Genomic DNA, 12,500 nt, shown 5'->3' with positions numbered 1-12,500 from the left:
GCCTGTGTGCGTCTACGCGTGCGTGGACGTGAACACACACAAAGATCTTCGATCCACCTGGTGACATCCATTTGCCATTTTCTATCATCCACATGATACTCCATGCGTCATGCTCAGAGCCATGGAGCCGGTTTGAAGGCACGAGAACCAATCAAAGGAGCGACTACCAGACCGCTAACCGTATGACTAAGCCATGTTGACACGTGTGCCTCCATTTTTAGGTCAGCCATTCAAAAGCTTCCACAGCTGTCGGCTAAATGTCAGTGACAATTTTTAAAACATGTCATCAAAGAAGAAGACTCCTGGAATGTACATCCTTAATTATGCACAACCCCATCCCCCCCACCCTCTCCCCTTCCCCTCTCCCCACACCTTCAACACAGCTGTAAAGCTCTTAAACAACACACAACACAAACGCACACAAACACACACACCGCTCAGGTGCATGATTAGAGAAAGACACACACACAGCGCAGGTGCATGCTTAAGACAGACACACACACCACACACACACACACACACACACACACACACACACACACACACACACACACACACACACACACACACACACACACACACACACACACCAACACGTGCAAACACACAGGAAATGAGAGCCAGGCAGAGGGACGGCTGGTGATGGCGGTCATTAGCAGAGCATTGATTCCCACTAAAGCGTTTATTCAGTGTTAATAGGACTGTCTCAGAGACACCCCTACGTCCCTTCATCCATCACCCCCAGCGACCGGCCCGCCACCTCCACCGCCCCCAGACCCCCACTCTGTTTCCCTGCTTTGTCCACTCGTTATCTACTCTTCTACATAGCAACTACCTTTCTCGGTTATTTAATCTCCTCTTTCTCCCCTGACCTTATGACAATGCACACGCACAGGGATTGGCCCCTTTCAGGTCCTCCTGTCGTTTGGGCGCATTCCTCCGTTTCTGCAATGCCGGAACATCACTGGCCACATTTCCCCCACACACGTTATTCTATCCTTATATCTGACAATGACAAATGTCATGAAAAAATATGAATGGATAATTGAACATGCATATATGCACATACCCTTACAGAAATGTATCTTTGAATGCTAATTGACACTGTGGTGTGTGCTCATTTCCCCGAGCTCAGAGACCGCCAGGGATTACGGACATCAGTCTTCACTTGTTTACCATAACCCAGGGGGATATTCAGTGGCGTGCAGCAGTATTGTGCGCACGAAACACTCACACACCCACACACGCAGACACAGATGCATAGGTTCCATATACAACAGCTAGTCTCCAACGCGGAGCGTCCGGATGGGCGCCGATGTAATTTATCGGTAAGTGGATCCCGTAAAGCATTTCCCTGCATCAGAATTCCGCGCGTCAGCGACAGCGGAATATTTACGGCGATCGCATGCGTGCTCACACACCCACACAAACACAAACACACACACACACACACACACACACACACACACACGCCCCTTCGCCTCTGTCGAGAAGGTGCTCCATTAAAACAAGGTGCAGGGCTGGTGTGATCCAGACCGCAGCTATGGAGTCGAGAGAGCAAATAAATTATGGAAATAGAACGCACACGCGCTAACACATACGCATGCACGCACGCAAATGCACATCCACAAACGCACGCACACACACAGTCAACATGTGTGATTTACTCTTGGCTGTTCAATGTGTGGCTTTTATGTGGCAGACTTTGTCGTAATTCACGGAGGCAGTGCTTCCATTTGGGATACACACGCTTCCCTTTCTCTCTGAACACCAAAAAGATGGAAGAAAAAACGCACAAACACCCAAACACTACGAGACAGAAGAGGGAGACTCTATGGCTGTCTGTTTGTGTCCCATTAAAAAAAAAAAAAGGGAAATCCTTCTGGGTTACTGCACTGTGATTGAACAGGAGAAAGGAATTGAAGTTTGAGTGCACAGAGGAGACCAGTCATCACCAGAGAGGGAGAGTGTGTTTTACTGCACAAAACCAATCCGATCAACAGACAGGACAACCAAGGCAATCTGCTAGGATTTAAGTACAGCTGCCGCAGGGGGTGGATCATTATATACTTAAATAGTACATGAGAGACGACGACATGTGGCATTCAAAGGGATTTCCATTTATTTGGACTGGAAAATAGACACTATCAAGGTTCAACCATCATGCCTAGTCACTTAACCCTTATAAGGTGTTCGGGTCTGTGGGACCCGTTTTCAGTTTTTAGCTTTATAAAAGTGATACAAATAATTATTTTTTTGAACTAAGATTCATTGGCTTTGGCTCATTTTCTGTGAGGAACATGAATCAGAAAACATTTTCAATGACCCCCCCCTGTATACCCCCCCATCACATTTATATTACACACAGGGTGTTCGGGTCCAGTGGACCCGGAGCTAGTTTAAGTGTGGAAATCATAGGTTCTGTGCACCCTCATTTCCCCTCATTTCCCCTTCTTCCTCTCTGTGTGTGTGTGTGTGTGTGTGTGTGTGTGTGTGTGTGTGTGTGTGTGTGTGTGTGTGTGTGTGTGTGTGTGTGTGTGTGTGTGTGTGTGTGTGTGTGTGTGTGTGTGTATGAGAGGGGGAAAGAGAGAGGGGGAAAGAGTTAAAGTAGGTGAATGGGCCCTTGGTGTGAGCACCCACAGTGTGCACCCACTGTTCCCGCACAAGGTTGCAAAATTGGAGCACCCAACACTATCAAGCTTGGGGACCTGACACTATAAAAAAGCTCTGTCAGCGTGGTTCCATACCACAACTGATCAAGATGGCAAAGCGATTCTCTGTTCAGACTGCCTTACAGTTGATGTTTGAAGAGACAGAGGGTTTTGATGGTGAGGAAGAGGAAATAGTTTCGGAAAGTGAGGATAACATTTCAGAGTCTGACACCGAGTTTGAAGAGGAGGATGAGCATCAGCCAGCTCCGAAACGTAAAAGAGCCTCAGGACTAGCCCTTCAGCAGCCAGGACAAGCCTGCGAGCAGCAAGCCCCAGGACCATCCCGTGACCAGGCAGGACCAGCCCGCAAGCAGCCAGCCCCAGGACCATCCCGTGAGCAGCCAGGACCAGCCCGCGAGCAGCCAACCCCAGGACCAACCCGTGAGCAGCAGGCCCCAGGACCAACCCGTGAGCAGCAGGCCCCAGGACCAACCCGCAAGCAGCCAGCCCCAGGAACAACCCGCAAGCAGCCAGCCCCAGGAACAACCCGCAAGCAGCCAGCCCCAGGAACAACCCGCAAGCAGCCAGCCCCAGGACCAACCCGCAAGCAGCCAGCCCCAGGAACAACCCGCAAGCAGCCAGGACCTGGACCACCCCGCAAGCAGCCAGCCCCAGGACCACCCCACAAGCAGCCAGGACCTGGACCACCCCACAAGCAGCCAGCCCCAGGACCATCCCGCAAGCAGCCAGCCCCAGGAACAACCCGCAAGCAGCCAGCCCCAGGAACAACCCGCAAGCAGCAAGCCCCAGGAACAGCCAGATGTAGGACCAGCCCGTCAGCCAAAAATAATTGCTGTGAAGTGTGTGGACCCATGATGGACAGAAAAACACAATATACATGCAACCAGTGCAAAAAATACATATGCAATACACACAGTTAGACTCTGCTCCTCATGTGTGGTATAGACTGATATACGTATAATGGTCGTGTTCAAAGGCTTTAATGTGTTGTTCAGACAGATGTTATTGAGTATGTTTCAATTTCTAATGATGTTGATTATTTCCCAGTTATGCCTGTTTTATGAGACATTTCCTTATTTTGTTGCATTTTAATACAAAAAGAAACGAGTGGCACCTCTATTCATAAATGTGATTTAACAAAGGTAAAGTGAACAAATTTAACATATGTGTCGTTTATATTACTTGCAATTGGGATGAAGTAACCATCTGGTGAGTATTTAAAAGAAAAAGCTTGAGTATGTTGGATTAAAAGGCAATGGGTCCACCAGACCCAGCAGCACCTCCTGTGTAACAAAAACACGAACACCCTATGAGGGTTAAGTGATCACTGAAGCTTCTGAAAAAGTGCCATAACATAAGCAATGACTCAATGACCTTTGAATGTGTGTGCGCCAGTGAGAATGACTACTTTTGCGTCTTAGTTATGTATGTACGTATGTATGTATGGTTGCATGTGTATGTCAGCGTATCCATCCACCATACATGCCATGGAGGTGTGTATGTGTGTGTGAGTGTGTGTTGTAAACGTTTGTACCTTTTTTTGTACGTTTTTGTATGTTTTTTGTGTATGGGTGCGTGCATGCATACCCGCTATCCGTGAAGAGGAACTCCAGGTGAGTCATGCAGACCTCCCACAGAGGGACACTGTAGCGATGAGCCAGGGACAGAGAGATCCTGTACACCGCGTCATCCAGGGTCCTGGACACACGGACACACACGCGCACACACACACACACACACACACACACACACACACACACACACACACACACAAAGGGAACAGAGAAGAAAACAACACATTTCATTTAAATTGCATGATGAATATTAGAGGTTCTGAAGTGTAAAAAGTATTCCCCCCCCCCCCCCCCCCCCGTGGAGAGAACGCGCTGATACCAGGTTCCTGAAGGCTAGTCAAAAGTCAATCTCAGGCGGCGATCAACACCCACGTTCCGCCGGTGGGATGAAAATAACTACGGTGGAAAAATTCACGCGTCGGTCCTCGTTGCCACGAATCAGGGTTGCAATGCCACTTTGACAATGAAGCTAGAAGTATGTTGGTTTAGCAGATGTATTTTACGCCATTGTGATTGTGAAGGTCGACATCTTTGAACAGGGTTAGGCAAAGTTAATATTAGTTACGGTTGCCATGTGGATCTCTTTGAAAAACATACACGTATACACATATACAATTTCCGGGATACATTTATTATGCTTTTGAAGGCCTTTGGTGGTATTTCTTTACTCGCATCAAAGCTGCTTTGGGTACGATTGGATGGTTGAGGCAGAAAGAGCAGAAGAGAGCGAGCCTCCCTCTCTGCCTCCGCCCTCCCTATGTTGCTCCCCCGTTGAGATGATAGCACTGTGTACACAAATGTGAACAACATTTAAGATTGATTTCCAGAACCAATAAGGGAAGAGACGCCCTGATTGGTCGGATAACATCATCGGTGTGTTCTAAAATCCAAGTCTTATATAGATGACAGGCAACCAGAACAGATACTTGCACAGAGCACTTCACTCACTTATAGCTGACGAATGACCACGGCACTTCTAACGGATAACACTCAAATTAGAATAATTTGAATTACCGTACACTTCCCATGCACTTACCAAAGGGGCTCTCTCGAACGCTGGCCCTTGAAGCTTACCCACCGCACCTTGAATACATTTTTCTATATGTAATGCATTCATCGCCAGCCAAGCGACAGTGCGTGTCCTGGCCGGTCTGAAACCAATCGGGTGATGAGAGTGAGTTTCTACTCACTCAGCAAGTCCCAAGATGGTGGCCTTCTTGTACTCTGAGTCTGAGCTGAATCGCTGAACGTCCACGCCCCTGCCCAGACCTTGTAACACCTGGGCCTGGGTGAAGTCTGTCATACGCTCATTGTACACCAGCAGCTGGCCTATCATGTCGCCGAGATCCTCTGGCCAATCAGAGTGCTGCGACACGTGCTGTGTGACCAATCTAATCAGTTCCTTGGGGTCCACCTGTGAGGAAGAAGAAAAACATTATGAGGACTGCTGGTAGCTTTATGAGACAGCTGGTAGCTTTAGGCTGGTGTTTCTAGCAATCTTTTACTTCCTTAAAATGAAACACATTTCAAGTAGGATAATCGGAAAAAAACTAATCTGGGACACCGTCATTCAAATCTAGGCAATTATTCATTAGTTACTTTGCTACATTCAAATTGTCATTTGGAATTTATTGATGTTATTTAATCATTATTTGCTTGGTACAGGATAGCTTAAATATATATTAGTGACAAGCCTTTTTGCTCCATTAATTTTTTTTTCTTCCAAGGTTAGAAATTGACGGCTAAATTGACATGTGTGGCACACCAATGAGTACCGCACACAGTCTGCAATCTAGAACTTCAAAGGACTTTAAAGTATTTCTTTAAATAGCAACAGACAAAATGACAAATATAAAAGGCTAACCCGGAATATAAATGGAGGATTTCAGGGATTCAGGTATATTTGAGAGTGGCAAACAGAGTTTAATCAGGAGATTCAATCCTCTTTTTTTTGATTTTTTTATCCTTTATACTTTTTTTTAAAGACATGCAAAAATATATCAGGAAGTGTAATTACCACATTGGCTCAGGCCATAGGGAATTAGCTGATGGATGCGTTTATGATTAAGAATGTGACAAGCGCCGCGAGAGCTGGAAAGACTATGCCCAGCCCGGTTCTAATTAAACCAGCTTCTCTTGTTGACTCCCGCTTCGTACTGGCTGTCTCCCAGTATGATAAGACAGGTCATTCTTTTGTTGATCTGATTTGCATAAGGTAATTATGGCTGGTTAGAAATGTTAGGTTGTTAAAAATGTGGATTTTTGGCGTGCATGCGTGTGTGTGTTTGTGTGTGTGTTAATTCCTGTGTGTGTGTGTGTGTGTGTGTGTTCATTTATGTGACTTTGCTTTCGATAGCATCCCAACGACAATGTTGCCGTCAGCTTTGTGGTTCAAAGACAGGACAATGGAGAGCAGGAGACAAGAGAACCAAAACACACACACACACACACACACACACACACACACACACACACACACACACACACACACACACACACACACACACACACACACACACACACACACACACACACACACACACAAAAGTGAGAGTCGAAGAACAGAGAGTTGCAAAAAGAGTGTGCGTGTTTGCGTGCTTGCGTGCGTGTGTGTAGATGAGAAAGGGTCAGAGAAGAGGAGGTACTTCATGATGCTGGCACCAGGTGACAGGAAAAGGAGTGACGAAGAGAACATGACGTCTGCTGGGGCTTGATCTGCCTGGCAGCAGTATCCTATCAAAATGACCCTTTTATGATTCAATAATCATCTGGGACTTTCTGTCCATCCTTCCTTTACTTCCTGTATTTCATTTTTCATCCATCCTTCCACAAGGCACCTGCTTGTTCCCTTTCTTCTCGACATACCAATCCTACCCTCTCAATACACTAGATCCATCATTAAATTGGCTCATTTCAAATGAAAAATGCTGTCCTCTTTTTCCAAACATTCCCTGCTGCTCCCTCCGCTTTCAGAAACAATTTCCCTTCCTCGCTTATTTTCAACGGTGCAAACCCAGATGACTATCTTAATGATTTCCCCCCCGAGATCGTGCAGCGTGAACAAACACAAACAACTGATTCTTCCTCTGCTTTTTTCTAACTCAACCTGTTCCCTTATATTAATCAGGGATTAATTGAAACAAAACGCTTTACTCAAATCCAATATTTGCACACAATCCAAATTTAACCACAATTCTCTCGCTCTCTCTCTCTCTCTCTCTCTCTCTCTCTCTCTCTCTTCCCCCCCCCCCCCCCCATCTGCTGGTCTCCCATTCTCTCTCTTCTCTCAATCTCTCTCGGCACACCAACCCTATCAAGGGAAATATACTCTTAATAAGTTGTATTCACACCGGGCTATACAGTCAGCCGCGTTATTAGCCGCAGCTCACTGCAAATTGTGTACACCTGCGTGAAATTAACCAATGCATGCGGGCGATTGGTAATTAAAGTGGTTTTCTCTACCGCCCCTCTCATGATGTATTGTAGGTGAAAACAAACATAACGATGCTGGAATACCATGGGAGAATATAGAACACACGCAGTGTAATGATACACATTTTGAGTATAATTATCACACATATATATACACTCGTATAGAACTATTTATTTTTTTATCTGTTTCATTAAGTACTAGCGCTTACAGCGTTAGCTACAGGGACATCACGCCCTTGTCATGTTGGCGTACCTCCAGCAATGCTGAATTATCTGTGACACTGGAAACAGCTGCTACTGAATGTCAATAAAGGCCCGTGTAAATGGGTTGTCAACGCTAGCTGTTAACATTAAACGTATAGTATTGGGAGTTTGGATTATTAGCTTAAGAAGAGCGCCGTGGAGCTCTCCCCGACCTCTACAACGCAGACATGCGCGCGCGCGCACGTACGCACGCACGCACATGCACACGCGCACACACGCACATGCACATTCAACCATGGTTCACGGACCTCTTGTTGACGAATTAAACACATTTTGGAACGCTTCGGTGCTGAGGGAACAAATAATGGAACTGCTGCACTTTACAAAACCCCTCTCTTTACCAGACAAGGCCATTTCTGACCCATGTGTCACCTGTTCCAAAGAAACCCACTTCCAACGGTTGATTATTTCTTCCGGTGTGGAGCCGAGTTAAACAGCTTCGAGGGGGAGGGGGGGGGGGATTCAAGGCCACGTAATACATGGGAAGGGTTTAGGCTGAATGGCTTCACTGCAGTGTTTGTTGTGATGATACATCCAACGGCGATGAGTGATAGCAGAGCGAAGCATAAATTAACGTTTAGTTAAAATGTTTATCCCGTCGACTGTACAGAAACGATTCAAAAACAAATCGGTGGCGGCTGTTGAGGAACAGATCTGCACCGTCGTCTTTCACTGTTACAACTGGAGCTAAACAGAGCTAATATGCAAGTTTTATTCAATTTTTAATTGGTGCTTATTGCTCATGTTGGCGCAGCGTATTATCTTACGCAGACATTATTGCGATGCACATGCCTCCCTGGATTCCGTATCCGATGACGGCAACTTAATTCCACCCTCAGGGAGTGTCATTTCTGCTTTGCGACTCTCATCACAAACCCAAAGCCTAGAAATAGAGTCGAGGGTAAATCATACATTGTATGAAGTATAAATCTTTGTGCCTGCCTCGGAGAGTCGTAATTTACAGCTTTAATCTATGTTATTATGTTGGACCATAATTGATTTCAGGCCTTTGATCATAGACACACATTGTTAAAATGTGATGTTAAAAAGAAAACTGCATGGGTTTCTATGAGAACATGCTGTATGGTTATATATGTAGTAATGGTGCGTACGTGTGTGTGTGTGTGTATTTTGTTGGTACGTTTGAGTATGTGTGTGTGTGTGTGTGTGTGTGTGTGTGTGTGTGTGTGTGTGTGTTTTACTGAGTGATCAATAGTGTTCTCGATGCAAGAATGGTGCCTGCAGGCGAAGATAAATGGTGAGTGAAAATCGCAAACCCTCCACTAAGCACACTGCATTTTGACTGTTACAATCACACACACACACACACACACACACACACACACACACACACACACACACACACACACACACACACACACACACACACACACACACACACACACACACACACACACACACACACACATTAAAAATACATACATACAAATACAATTAAACAAGTTGACATTGGCACTCCCACAAACAAATACGTCAAATGCGCAGTACTGCGAAAACACCACTAGTGCGAGAACAATTATACTAAGCGGAGGCTCTCGCTCGCCAACAACCACTTTAGTGGACATAATGAAAACTTCCAGCGGCACAGAGACAGGAATCGGCTCATTATGCCTTCAGGGGATAACTGAAAACCAGTCACTACATCATCAATCCCAGATGTAGCCCAGCGTGCTTGAAGAGGTTAGCAACGCCAGAGGGGCATTAATCGTTTTGGGGGGGAAGGAGAAAGAAGAAGAGGAAGAGGACGAAGAAGAGGAGGAGTTAAACACATTGGAAGGCCGTCCGCCTGGGGCTCTTCCCAGAATGAGGTGCTAAAAGCGGGCAGATGCTCAAAGATACCAGTGGACAGGGTGTCACTCAGTCACAGGCCCCCCATACATTCCCCACCCTCTGCTTCTCTTCACTGGGGCATACACACTAGGGGTGGGAAAAATCATCGATTCTTCGATGCATCGCGATCCTCACTAGAACGATTCTGTCTCGATGCAGATAAATTAATAATCGAAATTAATTCCTTTTATTTTTTATTTTTTTGCCTGCTGCAACATTCTGTTCACCAGAGAGGGATAATTTTTTTTATTTCAAAATTATTGAAATATCTTCAGTGTGTAATGGCCCATGATCTGATTTGTCTTGACACGATTGCGATTCAGCCTACGCATAGCATGCGTGCAAACTCACAGCCAGACACAAGAACTTCTTCTAATTCAAGAGCAGCTTTTTCTTTAATGACATAGAAAAGAAAGATTAGAAAGAAAATAAAACTGAAACCTATTTTTTGCATGCTTCCATATTGTGTTTTAATGCAAGCTGCATTGATTATTGCATTGTTCATAAAAAGTCATATTTGTGAAAAAAGCTTTCTCTCTTATAAAATATTAGATAAGTTAATTCATCTGTTGATTTCTATAATGATCATCACAAAATAGGAAGTGATTAGCAAACTAAGTAGCAAACCCAGATGTATATATATATTTTTGAAAATCACGCATGGAAATGTACACAAAAAAAATTGTTGCATCGAGATGCATCGATAATCGCTTCAGAATCGAATCGTTGACCTCATAATCAGAATCTAATCGAATCGTGAGGTACCAAGAGATTCCCACCCCTAATACACACCCACACGAATAATGGCTAATGTGGAGTCTACATTCAGTCCACCATGGATCTCTTTATAGGCGGGATGAAGCAAGAGTACCAGGAGGATTTTCATGTCAATAAGGAAAATCGGCGCTATGTCGCAGGGCTGCGATTTACCTGTTGCCATTTTTGGTCAGTATGGACATCATATGGAAAAACAGAGAACACAATAGTTCTTAAACTAAAATACAAGGCTTTAGTTAGGGAAAAATCAACACCTTTAATATTAAACCTATACTAACAAACGACAAACGTCGGTTCAAAATAGCTTCTCATATAGGAATGTTATCCGTGCCATATATTTCTTTCATTTATTTTCTGCCTTCCTGAGACGACATTTTACAGAAACCTTTTTTTTTTTCTCCGTAGAATATAAATTTCAGCCAGCCGTAGTTCCGGCGACAACACCCTACACCGCCACTTTGCGCACTTCACGAATCTTCCCTTTCAAGCACCGTGACAAACACTTTCAGCCCAAACCTGCGGGCTAGACGTGCCCCCTGTTTGCCACCCAAAGACGGGCTGTCATTGGCTGCCGCCGTGTCTCTGTCTCGCGGAAGCCGCTGTTGATGTAATGATATGCAACAGCGGCTGGGAGAACGGAGGCGATGGTGAGAGCTGCCGAGTGCCGCAGCTCTCTAAGCGAGCGGAGAGGGAAAGAGTCCCTTTTAGACTGTAGGACGACCGCCCGCCCACCCTCTACTCACACACACAGACACCCCCAGGCAGGGACACATGTCGCCCATACACACACATGCAGACACACAGACAGGCATAAACAGACAGAGATGCGTGCGTGCACACAGACATGCATGCACACGCATACTCACAAACACAGACATGCGTGCACACACCCACGCACACAAACTGTCGCTATGCAGCACGTGCACTGCAAACTATATTCATTTACAATCATTGGCAAACTGAAGCCAAATTAATACAATCACATTTTCCCCCAAAAAAAACGCACACACACACACACACACACACACACACACACAGATAAAAGACACATATACCACATGTATAGGCACAGACTTGGCCGAGGATAATGTTCTTATGCGGTCTTAGATTAAGCGGAAAGCATCACGTCCTTAGTTCTGGGGATGGAGATGAATGTAAAGACACACGCACACACACACACTTATCTGAAATTAAATATCACATGCCATACAATGTGGGGTTTTAGGAGATAAGCGAAGGGGACTGATCGAGAAAAGCCCAAGGAAAAAACACATCAAGTATTGCAGAGTGAAGATAGCATATAGGATGAGGGTGCCCCAGATCAAACAGACAACAGGAAGACAACCGGGAGACAACAGGGAGACAGCAGGGAGACAACAGGGAGACAGGCCTATACAGGTACAGAAACATAAACAGGGATGAGGTGTGGAGAGGGGGCGAGAGGCTCATGGACAGAGCAGGAGAAAGAGATGGAGAGATGGAGAGATGGAGAGAGAGAGAGAGAGAGAGAGAAAGAGAGAGAGAGAGAGAGAGAGAGAGAGAGAGAGAGAGAGAGAGAGAGAGAGAGAGAGAGAGAGAGAGAGAGAGAGAGAGAGAGAGAGAGAGAGAGAGAGAGAGAGAGAGAGAGCGGGAGATAGCGTCAAACTGATTTCCACTTTTTGGTTTAAATGACCCAAATTAACTAAATGTTTAAAAACTGAGGGAATTGGGTGGTTGACAGGGTAGTGGTGGTGGTGGTGGAGATAGTGTGGTGATGGAGGTGGTGGGAAGGATGGAGTGTGCCAAAGACAAAATGGAACATGGAAATATAAGAAGAAAAGGAAAGTTCACCCAGGTGCAGATGGGAAAGAGTTCTATTTGTAGTCCCTTCATAATGGTGAACTTTATTTCATGTAAGAGTCTGGCGAATGATTCTGTTCATTATGATGCA

General features: G+C 45.4%; 1 protein-coding gene across 1 annotated transcript in view; it reads right to left on the bottom strand.

Annotated features, from left to right (window-relative positions):
• Window positions 1-12,500, bottom strand: part of nbas (NBAS subunit of NRZ tethering complex) — a 155,888-nt gene that overhangs the window by 67,557 nt on the left and 75,831 nt on the right. The window contains exons 42-43 of the mRNA XM_030344571.1: window positions 5,437-5,660; window positions 4,260-4,370 (exon numbers count right to left, since the gene is read on the bottom strand). Of these exons, the coding sequence (XP_030200431.1) occupies window positions 4,260-4,370; window positions 5,437-5,660 (335 nt within the window). The remainder of the gene's footprint in view (window positions 1-4,259; window positions 4,371-5,436; window positions 5,661-12,500) is intronic.

The sequence above is a fragment of the Gadus morhua genome, chromosome 21 (genome assembly GCF_902167405.1).
Source record: "Gadus morhua chromosome 21, gadMor3.0, whole genome shotgun sequence".
Lineage (NCBI taxonomy): Eukaryota > Metazoa > Chordata > Actinopteri > Gadiformes > Gadidae > Gadus > Gadus morhua.
This window is presented reverse-complemented; position numbering and strand designations above follow the sequence as displayed.